Source organism: Passer domesticus, chromosome 14 (assembly GCF_036417665.1).
Source record: "Passer domesticus isolate bPasDom1 chromosome 14, bPasDom1.hap1, whole genome shotgun sequence".
Lineage (NCBI taxonomy): Eukaryota > Metazoa > Chordata > Aves > Passeriformes > Passeridae > Passer > Passer domesticus.
Genome location: NC_087487.1, coordinates 8,513,715 through 8,539,955, shown reverse-complemented (window position 1 = coordinate 8,539,955; position 26,241 = coordinate 8,513,715). Strand labels below are relative to the sequence as shown.

Sequence of the window (26,241 nt, the reverse complement as noted above, 5' to 3'; positions counted from 1 at the left end):
CGTGGAAACACCACGTTATGTTCAGGATCACATTCAGCTTCTGCTGCTTCTGAACAGCAGAAGAATAAAGAAATTACAAAACCACATTAGAAGTGCCATTTGAAGGAGACAGGCCCAGACACTTCACGAGCTGAAATGTGAAATGACAGGCTGAGGTTGCTTGCAAAGCAGAGGATTTGGTCCAGACCTCTTCTGTATAAATTCTCTCAGACCTATACTTTAGGAATCATGGGAGGTTAACAGCTATTTCTTGATAAATACAAGACTGAGGACACACTATGCAATACCTAACTGGCAATTCAAGGCATTCTCTATCACAAAAAATAATGCAGAACCATTTCTGCATAGGCTGGTAACTTTTAAAGACAACTTCACTTTATCTACAAAATTTTGTTGACAGGCAATATGTTTATGAGGAAATTCACTGTCAGAGAGCCAAAACTGAAAAGATGTAGTTTTACCTAGTTCCTGGAAGCTTGAGATTACAGCCTACACAGCAACAGGGGCTTCTCATGCTTTGAATAAACACTGCAAAATTTAACACTGAAGACAGTTGCTGCTCAAAGAAGGTTCAGCACTGAGGAAGAAAGAGTGCTGCAAACTGTCTTGAGATATCTCACATACAGAAAAGGGTTTTGCAGATTGTGAAGGAAATGACAACACACAAGAAACCAGCAAGCGGTTTTAAAAACATCACCTTGTTCTCAAGAGGTGAAAAACCCTTTGTTGAGGATATATCTTAATACAATGGTTTTAATAGCACTGGCTACTTTAAATTTTGTACTTTATAAAAATGTGTGGTAGATGCTTTCAGCTCAGTGTGGAGGAACTGCTCCTCTTGTGAGGGCTCAGCTGTCAGATATATTGGGAACAAGAGCAAGACTCACTGGGCACCTCCAATTTGTACAGAGTGCTGCAGCAACACTGACCAGCCATTGACAGCTGTCATTAGCCAGGGCAGCTTGTAACAATTTCAGTTGACCAAAGGAAAAATTGAGGCAAAAAAAGAGAAAAACCAGTGCAAGAATTGAAACATCAAAGTTGCTAATGTTTTTTTCAAACTATTTTCAAACAATTTTCAAGCTATTTTCATTTAAAATTGCACCCACTTAAGCTGCTTCCCACAAAAAGCAAACCAGCTTACAGCATCCAAGTCATCACTTCCACAGCAAACTATCCAAACAGATCAGGATAATCAAGACATACAGACTAAAAAATCCTTACAGATATCTCTGTTTACCTTCTTCCTCTGTACCAACTGATAATCTCTCTCTGAAGCAGAAAAACTAAAAGTTAAAAACCTCTCTCTCAACAAGCATTTCAGAGAGGATTAAAGAAGGCCAAAGCTATTTGATTGAACCATCAAAGCACAACACTTTTTTTGGCTTTTTTTGCTTCCTATGACTGATGCACTGGATGTATCACTTGATCTTGGCTTTCAGACTCATGACTCCTCAGCAAATAATGTTAAATACATGTATATAAGCACATTCCCCACACAAACATCAACCTGGGAAAACAAACAAAAGGAATACAGAATTACTGACAACAAAAGGAGCACAGAAACCATTGACATCAGCCTCAATATTCCTATCAATCCATTCATAGCCAAGCTACCAGCATCTCTCCCTGGAAAAATTGTGTCATTAACAGCTGATTTGGAAAGATTCTGTTGTGGACTGTGAAATGCTTGCTGTAATGAACTACTTCAAAGCTGAATGGTCTCCATGTCATAACACAGATGAGCTTGGCAGAAAAGATCAGAGCGCAATATTCTTAATACATAAAGAAGAAAGCAAATAACAGGGCAATTTAATGAGAAGAACATTAGTACTTAGGTTGTCTTTGATCCCAAATCATTTATGTTTGTTAACCTTGAGGACACTGCCAAGGTGCTGATGTTTTTAAGGCCACCACCTCCAGGACATCTTCTCTCCTCACTGCCTCACTGCTAAAAGGTTAATTAATAAAATCTCCTGGCTTTTCTTTGTTTTCTCCTTTTTTTTTCTTCCCCTTGTGCAGTTGCTACTGCTTTATTCTCTTCTTTTGGAATAACAGGGTTAGGTTATGGGCAAGAGCATCAACCCCATTGCATATGATAATTTCATTTCTATTTAACTCAAAACAGCAGAAACTGTTGCTAAAGACTTGATGCAATTATCTTTAAAAATGAAAATCCCCTACTGCTTAAATGCAAGTACACAATAAATAGTTTTAATTTAATCTAGCAGTGAGAGTTTGGTCTTCTTTATCTCAGTACTGCTCTTCTACTGCAGTTCTGTGGTGATAGGATAGACTTGTAAGCCTGAAACTGCTTTACATTTTCAAAACACTGAATTTTCAGCGATCAAAACACCTGACATAAACTGCCAGGGAAGGAACCTGTGACTCAGGGATAATTTGGGAGAGATCCTGTTCTCAGCGCACACACACAAGTACCACCAACCTCAGTGTGCATCACACCCATCAAAGAGAGAAAAGGAATTCAGTGCTTTGCCATCCTACAGCTGAATTATGGCAGCAGGAAACCCAACCCAAGAAAATAACTGAAAAACTACATTGCTTAAAGGTCAGGCAGGAGTTGTTCTGAAATGCTGGCAGCTTTGAAATCTTGCTGTTCTTTCATCAGCTGCAGCTTCTCTGAGAGACACAGGATAAACTAAGGACCCACAAAAACACTGTTTAAGCTATGTTTCATGTTTTACACCTTAAAGCTTTTCCAAACCTCTCAAGGATACATGTACACATATGCAGCTGACATGATTTAGTGTCTCCAGCAGTATAAACAAAACTCTGACCAAAGTAAACATCCTATTTTTGCAATCAATCTCTCAGCATCCCCATTGTATATTTGTGACAGCATATGACCAAAATAACCTGTAGTATCTACAGTCAGAACATTCACAGATCTTTGACAGCACAACTAAAAAAAACTGTTTAATAGTGATCATTTCCCTCACCATGAGGCACTGGTAACAAAGCCAAAATAAATGAAGTTTACCCAATGCACTTAAAATAAATCAGTGTGAAACTGCTAAATATCACTAACTTTTTATGTGTTATTTATTGGTGTTCCCAAGTAACTTAGACATACTGCTGTTATAGGAATCAAAGAATAGAAAAATACATCTAATACTCCACATATTCCAAACAGCTCATTCAGTCTTGGAATAATTACACACAAAAAAAATTTGAACTCTTTTCTTGTGAAACCCAGCAGATTTCATCAGGTATCAATACACAGCCAAGAGTTCTCTGCAGTATTGAATGTTTTGTGAGCTTCACAGAAAGAAGTTTGATTAACTCATTAAGAAATTTAGGAAGGACCTTCCCAGCCCCAGCAGGCTAAAGGGAGCCCTGTGTCCAGGGACTGGCATCTCCCAAGGCAGGAAAGAGGATGCACAGCTGATGAATGCAGGCAATGGATAAAGCACCAGAAAGACAAATCCTTGGTGTATGATGAGTAAGGTTTTGCATAACTCCTCTGAAGGCTCACTAAATAAGTCTGATTTCAATAAATGCTGAAATAAATGGCGTTTCCTAAAATTACTACTGATTGTAAACTTGAAACCAAACCATAGCTGCATTTTTTTTTTTTCAGGACACTCTTCTCTTTTCAGCATACAATGTAGTTTTGGAGTGATACAAGGATTGAGGTTTAACAGAGTCAGTGCAATATATTTAGCTTCACCTTTGCCTAAGGGCAGTGTTGTGTGGCAGCAAACAAGGCTGTGCATGCTCAGCTGCACTCCTTCAGTGCAAAGGCCTTTGAAACTCAGCCCAGGGCATGCAGCATCTGCTAGAAGCCATTATAAAACCTGGCAACTCTACAAACCCAGGATTTGCTTTTCAAACAGAAGTAATTTAACTGTTCGATAAATAAATAAACAAACAAGAATTCATTCAGCAGTTTTCTAATGCTCTTGCACTGATGGAGAGCAGCAGCCAGCTCTGGGCTGCCTTCCTGGCACCTCTCACATCGAGGGCAGGAGGCAACATCTTGCCCTTCACCAACCTTCTGAATAAACTATTTAAATCTCAAAGTTCTCCACAGCCTTAAATAAATTCTGGATTTGGCTAGTGGCCCCCTTAGAATGGGAAAGTTCCCCTGCTTTGTCCTCTTGCTTTCCAGCTGCTCCAAGCTCATGCTGCACAAGCACACCCTGCCATTTTCTCTGCAGCTGCTGAGCAGGGTGGGCACCTTCCCTGCAACCAGGCAGAGCTGGTAAGAGCTCTGCCCTCACCCCTACTACCCTCACCCTTGATTTCCCAAGTGTCCTCCTGCAGGGCTGTGAGCAGCAGGCACAGCCCCTTCCCCTGCAGAGCCACGCCACCGCAGCGCTCCCAGTGCCAAAGCCCCAAATTCCCCCGCACTGGCACATCCCAAAAGGTGCAGCCTGACACAGAGAATTCATTTTTTCCACCCTCCAAGGGCCTGTCTGTGGATTCACAACATATGTAAAACATCCAGAGGGTGTAAAGTGCCAGGCAAGCACCAAGGATGATTACAGAGACTGAAGTGCTCTGAACCATTCTGTAGTGACGTGATGGGCAAAGAGCAAAAGAACACAAAAGAAAAAGTGAGTTACAAATGCTTTGCCCCAGAAGCCAGCACACAACAGCAGCCACATTTCTGTGTCTGCTCCACCTTCACATGCTGCATCCATTGGTTTATTCTGACCACCTGGATCTAACATGCTCTGACACATCCCAGTCTTCACAGACACCACACATTAACAATTCAGAGAATTCTTCAGCTGCAACCTTGAGTCACAACAATTGCTCCTGACTAAGCAGTTAATTCTTAATTAAGTCTTTGTAAAACCATTCACTTTTAATAAGCATGAAATATCAGCCCAATAAACCACATTCTTTAATCTCATTTCTAAATATATTTCCAGTTTAACTTGTTTTTTTTAAGTCTAACAGCATTTCTCACTAACATCTTTAGCTGCTGGAGAAAAGAGGATGTTCTGAGCAGAGGGGCAGTGACATGAACCTCAGTGCCTGGGACCAGCTCTGGGCTGATCCAGGCCTGGCCACAGCACCTCTGCCTTGTCTTCTACACAAGCAGAAATTGAGACTCCAGTATTAGAGACAGGCTTTGGCAGGGCTTGTAAAGTGCCTGGAAGACATGAAACCCTCAGTGAAAGCAAATGTTATTAGGAATATTTATTATTTATTTATTATGAGTTTATAGATGTTACCTAGCACAGAGACCCCTTAATGCTGCAGGAAATGAGGGCTTGAAAAATGCAGCTCATTTGCTCATTTTTGTACGCTGAAAGCATTGAACTGAACTCCACTGTCAGTTACACACTCTATTCTTACACTTGTCACTTCTTGACATTTTATTGTCAAGCTGGTGTCACCAAGTCACCAGACACAGGACCAGGATTTCTGATTCAGGGGCTCAAAGCTCTGCTTTTGCCACCTTGGTGAACTCACCAAAGCTGCCCTCCCAATCCCCATGTCTGCTCCAACTTATAGAATGGAAGCAATGATGCTGATCTCTTCTCTCTCCCAAAGAAACTTTGGCATCTGCTCATCAAACATGCAAAGCAAAGATGAATAATATTATTCACAACCTGAATTCTCATGAGTCTGTTCCAGCTGCAAACTCAACCACTCCAAAACAGCCCATGTTCTTAAGCATCCTTGTTTCTCTTCAACAACAGCTTGGTAAAAACATTCTGCAATACTCTCATAATCAGAAGATGTACTCTTTTTTTTTTTAATTACAAAATGCACCACTTGTCATTATGATTACATCCAGGAAACACAGCTCTTGACTGTAAAAATGTAAAAAGGTGAAAAGATAATTAATTGTCAGCAACATCTCCCAACACGAATGAGGAAAACTGAGGTCAGCACATGACAGATTGCACTCCAGAGGAGCACAGAGATGAGCCAGCACTCTGCAACTGATGTATCCAGGGATTAGTCAGAGGTCACTCCCACAACAGTTTAGGAAAGCTCATTGCTTAGCTACCAGCAGGACACCTCATGTGAACTCCAGCTACAACCACACTTAACCCTTTTGCTGCCCAAAACCAATCACTGCTTGGACAAGGAGTCCCTCATGCCATACCAAATTGATTCCCCCATCTGCCATCTTGTACCTGTAACATATAAAATGTCAGGCTCTGAGTATAAGAAACTACTCCAAAATCATCTCATCAGAAAGGAAGACTTTTCCCTTTGTATTCTAACAACAGGGGCTCAGAAATACCACCTATTTTCAATGAGATCTTTAACTCAAGAAGTCCTATGTCATGGCCAGAGGTGGAGGAAGGCCACTGGATGTTTGTCCAGCACCCACCACAGAAGGCTCCCATTCCATGGCTGGATGCAGAGCTGGGACAGGCTGTTAATCATCCCTGTCATGACTTCTGCCAGGGGAAAACACAGTAGCCACACCCAGAAGCAAAGCAGCAGCTGGTCAAACCTCCATTTTTGTAACAGCACATCATCTTGGGATGCCTGGGATAACTGGAGACTGTCAGTAAAGATGCTTTCAAAACACCCACTCAACAGCTCGCCAGGCTTCCTTTTGAACAAAAAGTGATAGAAAAATATCTTCCTGTAGGTGAAAGCCATCAGACACACACAAAAAAGCTGACAAAACAGTAAAGGCAGCCTACTTATTAAGGGTAATTTAATGAAAAAGGTAAACAGTACCACAAAATAAATCACTATACTTTGTCCAAATAGAAAAAGCAAAACTTTGGAAATTGATGTTTTAAACACTGTTGTTTTCCACGCTGGCATTCATTAAGGTTTATATGGATCTCATCAGTATGCAATTCTGTTTGCAGAGGTTACTTTCAACTTAAATTATGCTAGACAACTTCACTAATTAATCAGAAGAAAATCTCAAAATTAATTTATTAAGTTGAATTTGCTGTATCTGCCATCAACCACAAGTAGGATGGAACAAATCAGACCAACAAAGTGCTGATAAAAAAAATACATTATCTTAATTACTGCAATATACCATCACCAGGCAGGGAAGAATCCTGTGAAGGAGTGATTTTTCCCTAATAGTATTAGGAAACTGATAATCCTAAGTCTCATACATTAATGCAATTCTTAACAGTTACAAGAGTATAACAATCAACATCTTACTGCAAACCACAGTTAAAAATGTATTGAATATTCTATTGAATATAACAAAGAAAATGAGCAGCACCTGCTGACGCTTGTGATTCCTACAGAAGTTGTAGTTGAAAATAAAAAATAAAATGTTTGACAACTGAAGCTTTGCTTCAATTTTCATAGTTACCACAGAGGGGTAACTGAAGACTGAACTTGGGTTTTGCTAACAATTTGGAAACACTGACATACAAAAGTGGCATGCTCAAAGGAATCAACATATGCAGACACCCACATGCTGACACTGAGGTTTATATTTCTGGGACAAAAATATATTCTTCAGTAATGATTTTCTTCCTTCTATGTCACTCATCTGCCTTAAACAGTCCCAAGCCTGTAAATATTCACTCAAATGAGTGAGCTATCCATGGAGAGCGCTCTGCCATGGCTGAGGAGAGCCCTTGAGTGCAGGTCCCAGCTCTCTCCAAAAGCACAGCTTGTCAGAGCTGCACCTACAGACCCAAACCACTTTGCACAAAAACCACGTGGACACGTCCCCAGCTGCATGACCCTGCTCCCTCCCACTGGACAGTCCTGGACAGAGCAGATGTGCTCCAAACCCTCAGTCTGGAGGCTCATACAGCCCAAACCCAGTTACTGGTGAGGATGAAGCACTCAGAGCCCTAAGACTAGCACACTTGAAGTGCAGTTGTAAAACTAGAGCATTGCTTATTTTAGGCACAGCAGAGGAAAGGTGTCTGAAACAAAGCTGTCAGTCTGTGCAGAGCAGCAGCAGGAGATGGAGAGAGAAAAGGAAACAGGTACAAAGACACAGATGATGAGGGAGGAAGAGAAGGGAAAGGGGGAAAGGAAAGCAATAATAGTCCAAAATGAGAACAGTCTTAAGAGCTGTGCATGTTTTCCTGCACTGAAAAAGACAAGAAGCTACCAAGCAGACTATCCATTTATTTTACTGTTGGCTATGGGTAGAGATGAGCCATGCTGCCCCCCACCAACCCTCCACTGGAAACTGGGGACAGAACTGCTGTAGGAAGAGGAAATAAAGAGGCTCAAAGAGCCCCAGCACCTCCAGCAGCATGTACCCCACCATTTGGCTCCCACTAAGCAGGAAATGCCACATGCAAAGGTGTCTTTATGTGCTGCTTTGCACTGCAGGCAACCCCAAGCAACTGCTGTGCATCACTTCTCTGCACAAGCCAGATGTGAGCTCATCCCTGTCACTCCAGTGGGCAATATTTTTGCACTGTATTTTCCTCTGAAAACACAATGCAAATATTTAATCACTGGCTTTTCAGATTTCTGCCGTGGGGCTTTTCTTTGGCTGAAGAAGGCTCCAGAGATCATTTAGTTAACCATGCACATGGATGGAGCTTCTCAGCTGCAGCAGATGAAGCAATGAAGCTGGAAAGAACAAACTCTAAATCACTAAATTATAAATTAACAAGAAGACCTAAGGAGTAAATATTTAGAAGAGCTCACTGAAGCCTTAAGGATAGGAGCATCATGACTAATTATTCCAGTGATCATTGAAACATGGAGTTAGGAAAGATCAGAAACAAGAGAAAAATAAATCTCACCAATTAGACACATAAATGCAGATTAATGCCATATGACTAGCTACCACATGAATATGCAACACACTTATTAAAATGTTAATACAACAGTTGCAGACAATCTGATTTTCATTTTTAAACAGTCAGCTGCAGAAATGTAAAACTTGTAAAAATGTAAATGTTTTCTTTACCTTCATAATTCAGAAGTAAAAAGGTGATTTGTTCAGAGTATAAAAAACATCAGTGAAGTTAAAGGGTGGGATTTAGTAACTGCAAACAGTAATAGAAAACTAAATTCAATGACCAAAACCAGTATGTTGTAATGACAGAAAAAGTTCTTAAAAACAAGGGGAAAAAATCCCCAAACAAATAGAAAAGGAAACAAGCATTGAAAAGCTAAAACAATTAAATTGTTACTTCAGTGTAGAGAATTTTTTTTTCAGTTGCATTGTGTGCCCAGATTTCATTTTGCAACTATGAAAGTACTGTCAGTCATAAAAGAATAACAAATTGTTTATAACAGAGACACTTAAAGTAATTAATTAAATAACCCAGAAGACTTATTTAAGCTAATCTCCACAGTCATATAATTTCTCATAATTTGTTTCAAAAAGGAACTCCTAGCACATTTGTTTGTTGTTATTCAGGACAGCAGAACTGCCGGAGGCTGCAGCGAGAGCTGAAGAGCAGGTATTTAGGAACTCCAGCCAAAATCTCAGCCCCCCGAGTCTGCCCAGCAGCAGAGAATGCCAGCGGTGGCAGACAGCCACCTGCACTGCACAGGCACACAGAACAGGAGATCCAGCAGTTTGGTATTTCAGCACCAGTGAGAGGCAAGCCCACTGCAGTCAGGGGTTAGAGTCGGCCAGTGGAGACACGTCCCTCTCCTCTTACTTCCCCTGGTTACTATCAAGAACAAAAATTCTGTGAATTGGGATGACAGCCATCACTGACTATAATTTCAGACCACTGTACCAAGCCTCAGACATAAAATAAGGTTAATAAAGTTTTATTTTGTACAGCTTTTAGAGGGACTTGAGAACCAAGTCTGTTTAAAACAGCAGTGACGAAAGAGACACGAAGAATTGACTATCGTAACACACAGCTTTGCCTTTGTATTTCCACACCAGATTATAGATCTATTTTCTAAGCAGAAAGGAAGTAAGGCAGATATCTCTGCCATTCAAGAGTGTGGGTGTAGAGCTGTCCTGGTTTCAGCTACAATAGAGGCAATTTTCTTACTAGCAGCTGGTGCAGTGCTGCATTTTGGAGTTCTGGGAATAATGCTGACACCACAGTGACACCTTAGCAGTGCTCACCTGCACTCAGGGGCTGTCAGTCTCAGGCTCTGGCAGTGAGCAGGTGCACAAGGAGCTGAGAGGGAGCACAGCCAGGAGAGCTGACCCCAGCTGGCCAGGGGATTTTCCACACCCAGGAACACCATGGCCAGGATACAAACTGGGGGAGTGGGCTGGGAGCAGTTGATGGCTGCTTGGGGAATGGCTGGGCATTGGTCAGCAGCTGGTCAGCAATTTCACTGTGCATCACTTCTTTTTCTTGGATTTTACTCCCCTTTCATTGCTAGTACTGTTGTTGTTATTATTTTATATTATTTTACTTTATTTCAATTATTAACCTGTTCTTATCTCAACCCACAAGTTTCTCTTCCCCATGCCAGTGAGGGAGGGAGGGAGTAAGCAAGTGGCTGCATGGTACTGAGTTGCTGGCTGGAGTTAAACCAAGACAAGGGTATTTTTGAAACACTGGCTCTTTTGCAATTACCCTAAGCCATGAAATGTTGCACTGAACTGTTTTCTTTTGAAATTATCTGTTATCTGGGTATTGCAGATCACTGTATTCAGATGTGCACGTGACAAACATTTTATCCATGCTAGCTGTCATAAAGACTCTTAAATGAACAGATAGCTGACTTCAAACATGAAGATTTTATAATTTTCACCCCATTCTAATCTTGCCTCCCTCACCTGCAGTTTAGCTTAAGAGCCATCACAAACAATCCAGAGATCTTTCAGTGTTTTACTTGATTAATTTGATCATGAGCTGTATTGCCAACAAGGAAAACAGTACCAACAGCTTGAAGCTAACCAGTGAGGACACCAGGAGCATCCTACTAACAAAGACCACACAGCAGCCCAAAAGACCTTTATCCTAGAAATGTAGTATTTCAAAAGCTCTCCTTACTGAAGGCTCTTGGGGCTAAGAGGAAGAAGTTCCTGCTAACCACTGCCCTTGGGTGACGAGCTCATTTTGATGCAACATCTAACAAAATGAGGATTTCCTGCACAGCTGTTGCAGTGTCCTTAGAGACTCAGTTTCCAGGCACACTCTGCAATCGTCCCTCTGCTCCCTCTTAATTCCAGTCAACAACAGCCACAGGCAGATTACATAGCTGGGGCATTACTGACACAACCAGGAGCCTATAATAGCACTCATAAGCCCAGTGATTTCTTTTCTCTTGTTAGTGTCACACACAAACACAAAACAGCTGAGAACCTGGCCCTTTTCTCTTTAACAATCCACCGACAATTAAAAAATATCTCTTTATTTTGGTAATCAAATGAAATAAATATAATCATATAAAGCACAGGGCTAATTTTAGACCTAAATACTGACAAGATCTGTGGTAATTCCTGCTAAGTGTCAGTGGCCATGATCTCCACAGCATTTATAAAGCTTTACTGTTCACTAACTTAGGCAACTCCTCTCCTTGTGAAATGTACTAAAACACTGGATAAAAGACAGATATTGCAAAATATTTCACAAGCTATAAATTAAAGAGCATCAGCCAGAAACTGTTTTATTCCCTTCAGAAAAACAGTGACTTCAAGACTCTGGTCTACAAACCTGGCCATCTGCTTGTATGCTTCCTCAGCCACTGCAAAGATGTGTGGATCCATGTCCCCCATGTTCTGGCCACTGTAGGCATTGATGATGTCTTCGCCATAGATAGGCAGCTGTTCATAAGGATTTATGGCCACTAAAACAATACCTACAAAGGAAATTAAACAAAAGAAATTATTAATAGTTGTTTCAAAAAAAAACCCAAACAAAAATTGTTTTAAAATCAACTATTGTTCTAATCTTTCTAAAAATGTTAAAGAATAAGGATCTGATATTACTGACTTCAACAGATATTTATTCTGAATAAAGTTATGCACACACAAAGTACCATGAGTTGACTTCTAAACTGCTTTGGTAAACACAGCAGGGACAACTTTATACCTTTTCTATCTATGTGCCTTTTCTAAAGCTAGCATGCACAGTCTAAAAAGATTCAGAATGTGCAGATTGAAATACTGCCTGTTCAGTGCAGTAAACCAATGAATGTGCATTGTATTTCCCTGTGGTTTACTCTGAATTACCCGTGGTACTGTAATTTGTGAAGTATAACTACTGGGTGGTCTCACTGACTGCCAGTTTGGGTACGTGCAGTGTGTTAACCCTTCAGCTGTTGTGAAAGAATAACATCCTCAGTTTTTGTAATAAGCAACAGTGTAATTTGGATTCCAGGGCACCTCTGCCAATCAGGCAGGACAACCTCCTGGTCAAAGGCATCAGAAAAACCAACAAGTAGACATATTTCATAAGGCTGACACACAGCAGCACCCAGTCCTGTCAGGAAATTAGGCAATTACAGCTCTAGAAGGCATCAGAACACCCTCATCTGATACATCTGAGCATGTACTTACACCTCCCATTTCCTAGTTTTTCCATACCAATTAAACACATATCTGTTTTTTTCAATATAGCTCATCACCACAGCACTTCTAAATTCATGCCATTCTTTTACTCTCCCTGCACAGGAAAACTTAAGTCTTACTCTTTACAAGCTTCCTTGTCACAAATAGTGAGACCTCAAAAGTTTTTGGGACAATTCTCTTTTTCATGAGAAATCAGGATTGCTCTACCCACAGGGATAACCTGACAAAGATTCCTTATAACTTTCTCTCCTGCAGCCTTTACAACAAGTAGGGAAAATTTATTTGCTCTGTGCAGGGGTGGAAACACTGACCAGTGAGACCACGTGAGAGCCAGCTGTGAGAGGCACACTGTGCCCCCCTGACATGGCAAGTCTTCCTTACCTTGACAAGGTGATGAGGGGGAAAAACAACCCCTCTAATTTTAACTGTGGACAGTTTAAGAACAGAATTGCTTCTTTTGAGTATGCATTTTGGTGCCTAAGTGTGCCAATGCAGTTGCAGATGGCTGCACAGTGACTGCCTGGACAATCCATCCCTGAAGAACCTGCCTCAGAAGTGTTTCCATAGCACTCAACTTGCTTCTAAATTTACTCTGAAATTCACTCTTACACACACAGACTTCCTCAGTGCTGATCCCAGCTCTCTGCTCTGTGCAGATTACAGTCTTGTGATGTCTATCTAAGAAATTTTCCATGGAAAAGCTGGGAGAAAGGAAATGAAAGCATCTGCAGTCTGGCACTGCTGGGAGCATCAACCAATTTCTAAACCCTTTCATGCATCTATAGATCAAGCACAAACCATAGCAAAAACATTAAACAAGAATATGTTTTAGGGAGAGATCTGAGAGACCTTGATCTATTTCCTCAAACACACAGCAAGTTTTATGTCTCGACACGCCCATGTGAGGAGAGTCTGTGTTTTTCCATCAGCCACGACTTCACTGAAGTGACTCAGGAGCTCCAGTGAAAAACCTCTATAAACATTCATGCCAAGTTCCAATGCTGTACTGATGAACCAAAAAGTCAGAGTGGGGGTTAGGGACAGGAAGTGACCTCAGTCCTACAAGACTTGAGGAATATTTTGTGTGTCAATTTTTAGCATCTGCCCTTAGAAAAAGCAGCAAAAAGTGAAATACAGTGCACCACCGAGCTGAGCCTCTCAGGCCTGCAAGTCTCATCAAAGAGACATTACAAAAATCTGTGTGAGACTTCCAACAATTCCCTCCTGCTTTTAGTTATGCTGGCAAAAATAAACCCTTGAACTGGGAACAAGCAGCCCCGTGATGAGTCTCCATCATATTAAAACACTTCAGTAGCAATCTGTAAAATCTACAAGCAACTACCATCTGGAAATAACCAAAACAAGTGAGTTAGGAATTATTTGCTTTCTGTAGAACTTTGAAATCAGTCTGCCTCACAGGGCTATAATCCAGATTAATTTACATATAAATTCTCTTTATCTCTGCTAAATCATATTGCTATTTTAAGAAATATGGCCTTCCTAAATCAGATTTATGTATGGTTTTGTTCTTACAATTACACTAAGTTGAACTCTGGCTACTCTTTGTGCTAGTCTTCTTTATATATGCTCAAAGTAAGCCTATCTAATTCTTTTACCTTGAACATACTCACCCCTCACCCATCTGTGGCCAAACTGGACATAAACATAAGCAATTTATTAATGTCAATTAAAGTCTGCTCTCCTGCATAGAAGGCAGTACTTTTTACTAACCTGAACTAACCAGCAAGATTCACTGAGTTTTCATCACAGCCATAGCAGTTTCTCCATGGGAGCATTCAAATTTTCCTTTGCAACTTTTCAACTTCCTTCATTAATTCCTCATTTCATGTTTCCCACAGTAAAGCAAAGTTATAAACCACCTCTGAATTGCTGGTGAAAGACTGACTTGAAATCGAGAAATCAGCAGGTTTTCTGTTTAAAAGTTTTAATTACTTCAAAGTGAAATTTCAAAGAATTTAATATCCATTTGACATATCACACTAAGACAGCATGGTTGGATTAATTTCTAGGCCCCTGGACAACAATCCATCCATTCATTCCTTTTCCAGTTCTACTGTTGAGAATATTGTTACTGTGATTCTCTTGATGGATTGAAGGGGTTTTGTTCTCCTTTGGGCTGCATAAACTGGGTTAGCCCAAGCCACCTTCACAGGCTATTTGAGCTGACCTGGCTAAGGTGGGAGCCACAGTGAGGAGGCAAATGCAGCCCCCAGGGCTGAGCTCCAAGGCAGTAATCTCTGCAGAGGGGAAGGAACCTGCGGCAGGATGGGAACTAATGGAGAAGTCTGAAAGGTGGATGGATGTCTGTGGCAAAGGATCAGGTTTTCAGAGGCTGATGTGCCAACTCCATTTTGCTCAGCCTGTAACACAACACAGCCCTGCCAACATCCCCAGTGAATAAACCACTGCACACCACATTCCTCAGCAGTGCTGAGCCAGCTCCCCCATCCCAGGCCCTTTGGCAGACCCAGCCATGGAGAGCTAAAGGCCTCCCAGCCCCAGGAGAAATGATAAAACCAGCCAAAACCACAGCGACAGCTGCACTGGGGAATAATTGAAACATACTTTTTTCATGTTTTCCCAAACACAGGGAAACACAACCGACAGACAACACATTCCTTTTGAAAGCCTCTTAAATGCTGCTCAACACAGAGTCCTGCAAGCAGCCAGGACACAGCCCAGACAGGCTTGTGGGAGGGGGTATGGTGTTGTTAGGGGACCATGAAACTGAGAACCCCTTACAAGCTCAGGCCATGAGGCTCCATTTGCACAAAAGCCCTTTCACACAAGAGCTTTGCCATGGGGGCACTTGGGAGAGAAACACAGATGATGTCTGTTCTGGGGGAGCTGAGGTGGTTTCCCAGTGCTGGGACCACAAGGTGCAGCCCCAGCAGGGTTAACCCAGAGAGGAGATACTCAAACACCCAGACACTTGAGCTGGTCCAAACCCTGAGCAACCTGGTCTAGTCAGACTTGTTCCAAGTAGGAAGCTTCACTGGAGACTTCCAGAGGCCTCCTCCAACCTGAATTATTCTGTGCTCTGAGTGCACGGCTGGATGAGATGTGGTGTGAATCATCACCCACTCCTGTGGAGTGAGGTCTGGCTGCAAGCAGGGGTGGCAAAGGCTGATCCAGGCCCCTGTGGTCTGGTCACTGCTGAGAGCAGGACTGGGAACAGATGTGCCCTGCTGAGCATCTGCAGATTAGGAGCAGCCAGAAGTGAGCAAAATGTGGCAGGATGTTAATGCTTCTGTCTGTCCATCACAACATGTTTAATGTGCTGCCTGTCTTATTGAAAAGTTATGTTAAAAGCTAGCAGTGTATTTTGACTAAACAAAGGTATTTAAAAGGAACATATGCATACATAGAATAAAAGCCCAGAAGCAAACCTTAAACTACCTCACAATGTTTATTTTTGAAACAGACCATGCAGTTGCAATTTTGTGCTTATGCTAAAGTGATTATTTAAGTAACTTTCCTCCATTCTGGCCATCTGAAAATACCACAGGCAGCTACAAATTTGGGTAACCTCTGCTGTGAGTTAAATGTTATTTTTAAAACCAAGATCAATTGTAACAGTGATAAGACAATCCACGGCTCATGAACTGTTACAAATTCACTTCTGTAGTTACCCAGATTGGAAAACATGAAAAAGAAAATAAACTGATGTAGTCTAAAAGAGATAGAGGAGCTCAGTGCAGAGGTAAGCAACTATAGGTGGAAACATATCCACCAAAGAGCAAGGCCAGCTCCTGCATCTGCAGTGTGTTGGCCTTCTCCCACCCAGCCCAACCTGAGCAAGCCTACAGAGAACACCAACCAGACAGGAATCCCACTGTGAAGCAAAAACTGCTGAATACACAGTTTATAAACAGATTCCATTGGGGAGCTAGAGGAACACACACTGAAGTCAATTTTCCCTGAACCTCAACATTCTCCAGCCTGTTAGTGACCACAAACACAGTGATTTCCCTAAGAACAGTCCAGCATGTCCTGTCACTAAACGATTTTAGGTTAAAGGCAGACACATCAACAGACAGCTTTGCCTTCCCTGTCCAGGGCATTCGGTGCAAAGTGATGGCATGAGAGACAGTACTTGCCACAATAGGTGTAGATGAGTTTGGAGTCTATGAAGCGAACTTTGAGGTTGTGCAGCACGGCAGGCTCGTGCAGGTAGCTGAGTGCAGTCAGGTCGTTCTCACCCACCAGGATGTCAGGGTTCCGCAGGGGCGGCAGCTCCTTCGTCTTCGGGTCGAGGCTGTACTCTAGGTCCTGGAAACAAATGGGCACCCTGCAAAGAGCTGCTGGCTAGCCTGACTCCCTCAGCTCCTCCAGCTGCTCCTCCCACCAAAACATGCGCAAGGTAAAGAAACCACAATGCTAGATTTCTGATCTCTGTGATGTGAGTTAGCAGCTCTTTCTCCAAAAATGTCATTTAAAACTTCCCAGAGGGGTTTTCTAGACGTACAACTGCATAGAGACACCATCTTTTTAGACTATTACTTAAGCAAACCCCATGGTTTTGCTGCCATATCTTTTATTATATAAACCAAAATATACTATATCATAAATACAACCATATTTTCCCTATTGCTTTCCTCTTGAGTGGAACAGGCAGGGGAAGTAGATTCCCACCAATCTACAGCCAGCTTCATACACAGTAACACAACATGGGAACATGGGCAGAACACCATGAGGAACACAAACACTGAAACCTGCTTAGAACCTTTTTCAGATATAAATTAATCTCTAATATAGATGTTCTAATTGCATCTGTCTCTAGATCTAAAATCACTTTATCTACCTGCTATTTCCATAAAAAAGAAAACAACTCAAAGGGTGTTAGCTGTACATAGACAAGTCATCATTTCTCAACACAGTACATAGCACCTTCTTTGTAATGCCCTTAATCCTTGCCTTTTTTATCTTTATTAATTTCTGCTGGTTATGTTCAACTTAAAAGTCACAGTTCTTTCCTGCAACACTCTTCTCGTAGCAACCCTGTCTCCCTGGAATAGCAAACCAGGGCTATATGTTTAATGGCATAAGTAGAAAAAGATGATGCCACTGAACGTAACAGACAGTGGATAAAAACAACTGCTTTTTAATTTATTTTAAAAACAAGCCAAAATTGATTTTTGTAACTAAACAGTAAAATTTATCACACCAAAAAAATGCTGCAGAAAGTGAGTGGACAAAACCAACTGCACACACCTAAATACAGATATATTTTGACAGTAGAGCTTCCTGCAATAGAAACAACAGACTCAGGTTGAGAACAAGAACTATCAGCTTACAAACAATACACAGACTTACCTTGCCCTCTTCCAGTCGAAGCTGAAGGACTTTATCTCCAGGTTTATAGTCTTTGAGGAGTTCTGCTGACTTCCATACCTCCTCTGGATCAGGGATCCAAACCCTGGCATACTGCAGTAAAACAACAACAGCAAAAGATTCGTGAGCTTTGGTTGCACTATAGTTAAATCTTTGAAATAAATGACACTATGTTTTTTTTTCTTTTTTAAATACATGTTTAACAGACACAGCCTTAAGCAAGAGGCAAGTTAATTAGTACATCTAAGGTGAATAACTTGTTCTATTGATAAATGGCTGCACAAGCATAATTTTATTGCCTACACAGAGAGAAAAAGGCATTTTCCATGCAGAAGGTATTCCAAGATACATATTCAATGCTGAAAATCTACAAAGTAAAAAAAAAAAAATCAGCATTTTCAGAAAGATCAAAAATTTATCTATCCATAAAGATTATTTGGAGCAACTCTTTTGAGTAGGTTCTAAATGCATTTATAGCATAATATTATAGAGCCATTTTTGTCTTCTTTTTCCCCAAAGAGAATACTTCAGCCCCATCTGTATTAATTTAGGCAAAGCTGCCTGATCAAGTGTTAAAGCTCTTCCTTTGTAATTACAAACATGGCTAGTTTAAAACTGATTATATTCAGAATGCCAAAAGAAAAAAAAACCTGAAAGATTTGGTGGAAAAGGCCTCCAAATAAAAGAAAAAACCCAACAACAAACCAGATTCCCATTAGCAACCATTTTCATAAAAACTTTATTCATAAAAGTGACCCAGTGCAAACATATTTGTTTTCAAAACCAGCAAGAATATTCATATTTTTCAGTGAGTGAAGATAGAATTGTTACCCCATATTCAAGAATCAATTAAAGACGTATGGAAACCAGCTGGTCACTTAGAGAGTCACATGGACATGCAAATACACAGATATGAAAACAGCTCTTGAGTAGAACAAGGAAAAAGCTGTGATGTTTTTAATATGTTCAAGTTCCTGAAGCAGTGCCCCTGCTATGCCTAGAGAGCACTGAGATCACACCACACCCACCACCTCTGCAAACAATGCAGCTTCTGGCTCTGGAGGTGTTCATGCACCTCACTGCAAAACATTCTCAGTCCACTAACTCATTTCAAAATAACTATATTTTAATAACTATATTTGTCAAAGCATTTGATGGCAGAGAAAACTGCATTCAGTCATACAGCTTCACCACCTAATCTTACACAACTTCTTTTTGTATAGCCTCCTCTGCCTCAAAGAATGCTGAAGGGTTTTTTTTCCCCTTATTAACCCAGTTTTCCCACTATAGAGAAGTGGAAACTGCTTATTTCTCCTAGGGATTTTCTGAAAGACTTCATGAAAAACTTCATATTGCTTTCTTGCTGCAAGACAGGGCTTGATAAAATGTGTTGAGCAGCAGTTTGGGGAGCAGGACTATTGTATCAGGGTGTCCCCCACATGGCAAATAATGTGCTCTGACTCCATGATTCAGGAGGCTGAACAATTGCTTTACTAAAACTATACTATATTACATTAATACTATATTAAAACTTTACTAAAGAAAAACCCATGACAGTCAGACAGTGATTGGATCACTCAAAACGACTTTCACCCGTGTCCAGTTAACAAATCACTTTGGGTAAATAATCTCCATAACACATTCCACATGTGCAAAAAGAGGAGCGGTGAATAGAGATAAGAATTGTTTTCTCTTCTTCTCTCTGTGTTTCTCACTGCCTTCCCAGGAAAACCCTTGGGAAGCTGTTCCTGCTGCTTTCTGTGCAGAGCTGTGGCCACCCAGCCCCAGGAGAGGGAAGCCACCTGCCCAGCTGAGCTGCCAGGGAGCCTCAGCTCCTGCAGCAATTCTGAACCTCAGGAAGCAATCTGTTTTCCATACCTGTGATGATCCTCAAGAACACTGCAGATGGGTAATGTACAACAGCCTAAACCAATGGCTTTTACACCCAACACACGGCAGCCTTCAAAGCACTGTCTTCATCCCCAGAGCTCCTGCACAGAGCCCACACACATGAACCAAGTGAAAGGAGAAAGAGAATGAAATAAATAAAAAACTCACTTTCATCATTCCCACTGCACAGTATGTCATGCTCCCACACCTGGCCTTTCTCCATCCTCACTGGGTGTTACTGCCAGCCCTACGAATCTACTTTATACCAAGACAAGAAGCTTTGCTATTTGTAGTCAATTTGTGCTTGTGAGGCTTGGGGGTTTTTTTTCTTTGTTAGTTTCATATGTATTTGCTAGTGTTTTGAGTGCAGAAGTGCTACATTGCTTTATTATTTATATAATCTTTTCCCTACTCCCCATGAGATAAATGATTTGAAAAACAGAAGATGCCCAAAACAATTACTCAGAATGTGCTCCTGCCAGTCACAGAGCACGGTATAACAAAGAAGAGCAGCAGCAGAAGGCAGGGTTTGGGCACTTGGATAAGCTGGTTTCAGCCCTTCTGGATCCCCAATTCACAAAGCAAGGAACCTTGGGTGAAATGAAGGTCTGTGCTTACAAGTGTATGTGCAATCAAGCACAAACCCACAGAAACTATAATAAGTCCAAAATAATTAAACAGGAGTTGACAGTAGAGGTGCCACATTAAAGCCAAGCAGCATCCTAAGGAACAATGTTTTCTTTCCTTTCCACTTGGTTTGAAACAAAAGATATTTTGTAAAACTTCATAAATCATAAACTCATTATTTCATATAATAGTAATTTCAAATCCTAAAATCAAAAATTCCTAAGATCCATATATTCAAACATAGCACAATACACCTGTCCTCAGAATTCTTTTATTAAAAAAAAAACAAAACCAAACACCAAAACGAAAAGCTAAAAAACAAAACCCTGCCAGAAATCAGATAATTTTTTTCAGTTTAACAAAAGATGCTCCAGCATCAGACACAGCTGAAGGCTGAATGCATACCACACTTTGACCAGGTTCTATCCCCAAGATGCAGCAGAAGTTCCCCACCCCCAGCACTTCTGATAGGATATTCCTTCAGAGGAATTAACAGAAAGCAAAGTAAATGTGCAAGAGGAAAGCATTTAAATGCTGTCTAGCAGAAGGAATCAGCAGGCTGGATTCCCTTAGGCCACACAAAGAAAAGTTTCCTGACCTAAGGAAGGCAGCAGCCTGAAAGACAAATGCTGACAACCTGAAGCAGCAAACGCTGTGTAGCAGTTCCTAACTCTGCAATCTGTGGCAGCATGGAATAGGCATCTTTAATTTATCCAGCTAAAACTGTGCATTTTATACCATCTAGAGAAGGAAAGAGAAGGCAGAAAACAGATCACCATAGAAACAGAGCCACTACAGACAGCAGAACCTTCATGACACAACCCTACAGATATTAAAGCCATCCTATGAGCGCCAGGCTGTAGCTTTTCATCTCCAGAACCAGTGCCTAGCCTTAAATCCCTGCCAAAGAAAACACCTGGTAAAAGGAATGGGTGGGAGGAAAGAGAGAGATGTTCCTAATTATAAGTACTGAATCATTTCTCAACATTCTCACCTCATTAACTTAGCAGAATGTTTTGCAAAATGATATTTTCATGCTTTTATATAATGAGTTGATACTAAAATTCCATTGCTGCCTAGCCTTTACTGGGATCCAACCCTACAGAGGAAAACAAAGCACCAACACTGGTGGAAACAGGACCAAGGGCCTCTCATGGGAAATACCTTACTCTGATATCTGCTATTCATCCCTCTTTATTTACTAGTATATAAAATAAGGTTATAACAACATTAGAATAAGGCTAAAATAAGATCAAATTCTAGAGCTACTGATTTACAAATCAGCCTTCTAAAAAGGGAAGGAAATTCTAGTTTAAAAATGACTAGGCTGTCTAAAATTCTAGCACTGACATGACAATATAAATTACAGCAAGAGTCAAATGAATTTTAATTTAATCATCCTAATTATGATCTATAAATACATTACTCTTCGTGGTAGTTCAAGTCAAATTTTGAACCACCAAAATAAAACTTCTGACAGGGGAGATACAAGTGTGACTTACTGCAGGAAAGGCCATGAAATAAAATTTTAGATAAATATTGCTAGTTTTCATGTCAGCCCGAGTTTACCACTAGTGTCACTTGCACTTTATATTTCAGTACTGACTTGGCTGTTAGTTTCAGTAATTGATCAGTAATCAGTATTGATTTTGGTACTGATTTGGCTGAAATAAATGAGCTTTGCTATCCTCCTTCAGTGGTGGCTCAACACTGCTGATCTCCTGTGTCACTGGAGGTGCAGGATGGGCGAGCTGGGGAGGACACACAGTGTTGCCAGGATTTTTAGTGAAAAAGCCTCTGCTAGGATTTTTCCTGTCCTGAGGAGCTGAGAGCCTCAGGAAAGAAATGTAAACAATAACTCTCTGCTGCTGTGGAGTGCCACAGGTGAATCTTCCATTGGTCCATGGGGATTGTTTTCAATCAGTGACCAATCACAGCCACCTGTGCCAAGGCTGTGAGCAGTCACAGGATTTTTGTTATTCATTCCTATTCTATTCTTGTCTTTGTAGCCTTCTGATCTCTTTCTCTCTGTTCTTTTTAGTATAGTTATAATGTAGTGTTTTAGTATAATATATATCATAATAAATCAGCCTTCTGATCAACATGGAGTCAAGCCTCGTGTCCTCGCACCAGGGGTCTCAGCCTAAGCAACAACACAGCACATCCATCCTCCCACCCTGCAACAAAGGGCATCTCCAGCTCCTCCAGCACCTCTTAACCCCAGCCAGCTCCAAAGTCAGAATGAAAATAGAAGGGATACCAAGGAGATGCCCTGGAGTTCAGAAGAAAAATAAATAATTAAATGCATAATGACAGGACTATTTCAGATCTCCGTTTCCTGCCTAGACTCTCTTCCAGCCTCAGCAGACCAACATAAAGAAAGCAGCATCTCAAAAATCCCCTGGAAGTGTGAAGTGCTGTGCTTTGTTCAAGGAAGGACAAGCTGGGCAATAGGTTATAGACATCTATAAAGCAACTTGAAAGAGTTCACAGCAGAAAACAAACACAGAAGTTTTCACATCTTACTGGTGGGTCAGAAGGTTGGCTGGATTACTACAACTTTACATAACAAGAAAATATAATAGAAAATCAGAGTATTCTGTCATACCTCGTGATTTCATCTTAGATCACATGGAGAAATCAGCAGACTATAACAATTATCTATCAAATGGGACCACATGACTCACAAAGCCTCTCTGCTGAGATATTAACCTCTTGAGGTACTAATTGACACTGCTGACAGCACGGAATTAGCAATGCAAGGGCTCAGCAGTCTCGGCAGCAGGCAAATCGTTTCCTACTTCCATTGCACAATCACGAACACAGGAGGAGGAGATACAGCTATCTTCCCAGCTCAACAGCTCTGTGCCTCAGAGCTCAAAGCGTTCATTAAATGAGCTACATCCTTGAAAAAGGAAATTTCAACTCAGAGAAAGCTGTCCCAAGTTTCTCAGCATGACCTACACATACGAGTGAACTGGTATGATTTTCACTCCAGCAGAGATCATCTCTTTTTTTATTTACAGACAGCCTCAAAACCCACAGTCTTTCACATGTTAACCATGAAAAGGAATATGAGAGTCATTGCCCCCCCTTCCTTTCAAGAAGGACCTCGGGTCTGGGCAGGAATAAAGCAGCTCATTTATGTCTGGATCGAAGAGACACCGCCAATTCTGGCAGCAGCAGCTGAAGGAGCCAGTGGAACAGCAACAGCTGGTGAAAGTCAAAGCCAAATTTCACCAAAATTATTCAGTGTGAACTTGCTGCTGACTGAACACGGCCACCTGGAGAGAGCAGGCTGCATTGCTAGGCTGGAAAAAGAAGTCTCTCTGCTAGTAAGGGGTAACAACAAAACAGAGCACAAAGTCATCAAAGTTCACACTGCAGCAATGTTGAACCGATCTTTGCAAAATGCAAAGTTATTACAAAAGGATTTCTTGGGATTTCCTTGGCTGGGTTGCTTTGAAAACACAATTTGATGCTAGAACAATTTCCTTTCAGCTTCATATTTTCCCCTATGCTTGGTTCACAGTGCCACCACCAAAGATAATAATGCTGAGCCTAGAAATACTTGAAAGAGCACAGTTTAGTTTTTATAAGCTCTACACAAGCAGATCAAGAGCCAGCTGAGTAACAGGCAAACACAAGTCTTGACTTGACCAGTCTGGATCTCCTACAAAAAGATCAAGATCACCCACGCAGGAGGAAGTCCTGTTTCTTCCACTGCTGGAACCAGTAAAATTTGTGCCACCCATGCTGTGAAGCACGGGCAGTCCCAAGGACACTCCTGTTACCAGGGTGCTGCTGCTGCCTGCACTCTGAAAAGTCAGACAGGACTTTTCTCTCACAAGAATGCCAAGGAACCAGGGAGGACTGGAAAGTAAAGCATCCCCATGACAAGTGGGCTGCTGCAAAACCTCTGACCGACTCATCTTCATTCTTCTTAGGGCCAGAGGGAAATGGAATCATTAATTTGGAAAAAAAAAAATCCAAGCAGAAATTATAGTTTTCTTAAAGGCAGTAGCACTCTTTGGGCATGGAGCATTTACAAACCTCTTGTAGAGTTTAAGGCCTTATATTTAGAGCCTGAATTATTTTAAAATAAATTTTTATCATGATGTACAGTAGGGGAAACATAAGTGACAATGAGTATTAATGTTTTATCTGAACAACAATCCCACAGAGTTAGCTGACCTCACAGGAAGATCAAAAGCCCTGTGTTACTCTGTCTCATGGAATTCCCTGACCAGCCACAAGCAGAGCTCCCAAACAGAACCCAGGGGACAGCAGTGACCCAGGCTCTGAGCTACCCCCTAGGATGTCACACTGAGTTTGCACAGCAGTGGTATTGGTCTGCACACCTGGCTCACAGGTAGCAGGTAAGGCACTGCATCCTCCACCATGCACAAGGAAACTCCTGGAATCACAATGAGAAAAAAATCTGAAGAAAACTTTGTGTTTGAAAGAGTTTTGATTTCTAGAGATGTCAAAGGAATGAATGCAGCTCTGAAGAATCTCCAGAAAAGATGGCAGAAACAGTGAGATCAAACCCACCAATGTTCTGGACACTGCCTAAGACACAAAACAGCTGAATAACCACAATAAGAGCTGCAAAAACACCGAGCAGAAGTGTGACGCCTACCTCAGGCTGAGAGACAGGAAAATATTCTGACTCATGTAAAATTTCATTTGGGGTCATACCCACACAGAGAAGCAAATGCTGTATTGCATTTCGATCCATACCACCAGAATGAAGGCCAACAAGAAATTATATGCTAGTGATTTCAAAAATAAGTTAATTATAAGTCTGCCTTAAAACTCACAATTCCTCCAACCTGAAAAACATGTTACATGAATTGTACAGCAGTGGCCACAAGAAATTTAAGGGCAAATGAAACAACTGCAGCTACCCCGAATTTTCAGCTAATGAGACTTGCTGCACTGAAGAAACCTCACTAGGAAAAGGATGCATGATTTCATGTTTCTGTGCTTACAGTGAATGCTGCTCCAATTAAAGAAATTTAAAATAGCCTACACCTAAGAGCACAAAAAGATATTCAGCACAATTAACTGCATGGGTGTCTACACTTGAGATTCAATAACACAAACATTGTAAGGGCAAATAAAACAAGTGGCTGCAGGATTTTGTTTCAACATCAAGATGGTGCAAGCCGTAATAAAGACTTGACAGCATAAATGCAGAAACAGACATAACTTCCACATTCAGTCCAGACCCTCACATTCCTTCCATATTTTTCATGCTGATGTCACACAATGAAATGCTGATGTCACTTTGTCAAGTCCTCAGATGGATTTAAGACCTTCCAGAAGCTTTCTACAACTATTTTCCCCAAAGTTTCTGAAAACCTCAGGGACAGGAGGCAGAACTCCTGAGTCACTCAACCCCCCAGGGCTGCCCTGGGTGGAAGGGGCTGGCTGCAGCTGGGGGCTCTTCACACCCTGCAGGAGGAAGCCTCCCCTCCCTCCCAGCGCCCCTGCCCCAGCACAGAGCCATCTGCAGCCTGCCATGGCATCAGTACTGGTGTACCCAGCACCTGCTGATGCAGCATGGCAAAGAAAGGGCTGTGTGGATCAGACAGATGCACTGCAGTGTGCCACAGCACTGGAGCTGGGAACAAGGAGTTACTGAGAAAGAAATAGTGGGGCCATAACTGCTCACCTAGCTCACAGAGGTGAAATAAGGCTGCGTTTGCTGCTAACTGTAAAACATCTGGAGCATGGACATTGCTGACCTAACTGTGAAAGTTTAATTTGGAAGTTAAAAATTAAAGGAAATATATTTGAGAGTAGATAAGGCTGTACTTTTCTGAGAGTGTCCTTCTGCAAAGCTGAGCTCAAGTCCAAAAGCACCATCTTGCTTTTATTTAATCCTAGCCCTGCAAAAAGCCATATTTAAAGTAAAACACCAAACAGAGGTTTTAAAAAGCCAAGATTAACTGAGTATTTTTTGTTCAGCC

General features: G+C 41.4%; 1 protein-coding gene across 3 annotated transcripts in view; it reads right to left on the bottom strand.

Annotated features, from left to right (window-relative positions):
- The window catches only part of MYO5A (myosin VA), a 98,674-nt gene that overhangs the window by 60,426 nt on the left and 12,007 nt on the right, over nt 1-26,241 (bottom strand). For all 3 annotated transcript variants that reach the window (XM_064388427.1, XM_064388425.1, XM_064388426.1), the window contains exons 2-4: nt 17,729-17,839; nt 16,513-16,684; nt 11,535-11,679 (exon numbers count right to left, since the gene is read on the bottom strand). In XM_064388427.1, the coding sequence (XP_064244497.1) occupies nt 11,535-11,679; nt 16,513-16,684; nt 17,729-17,839 (428 nt within the window). The remainder of the gene's footprint in view (nt 1-11,534; nt 11,680-16,512; nt 16,685-17,728; nt 17,840-26,241) is intronic.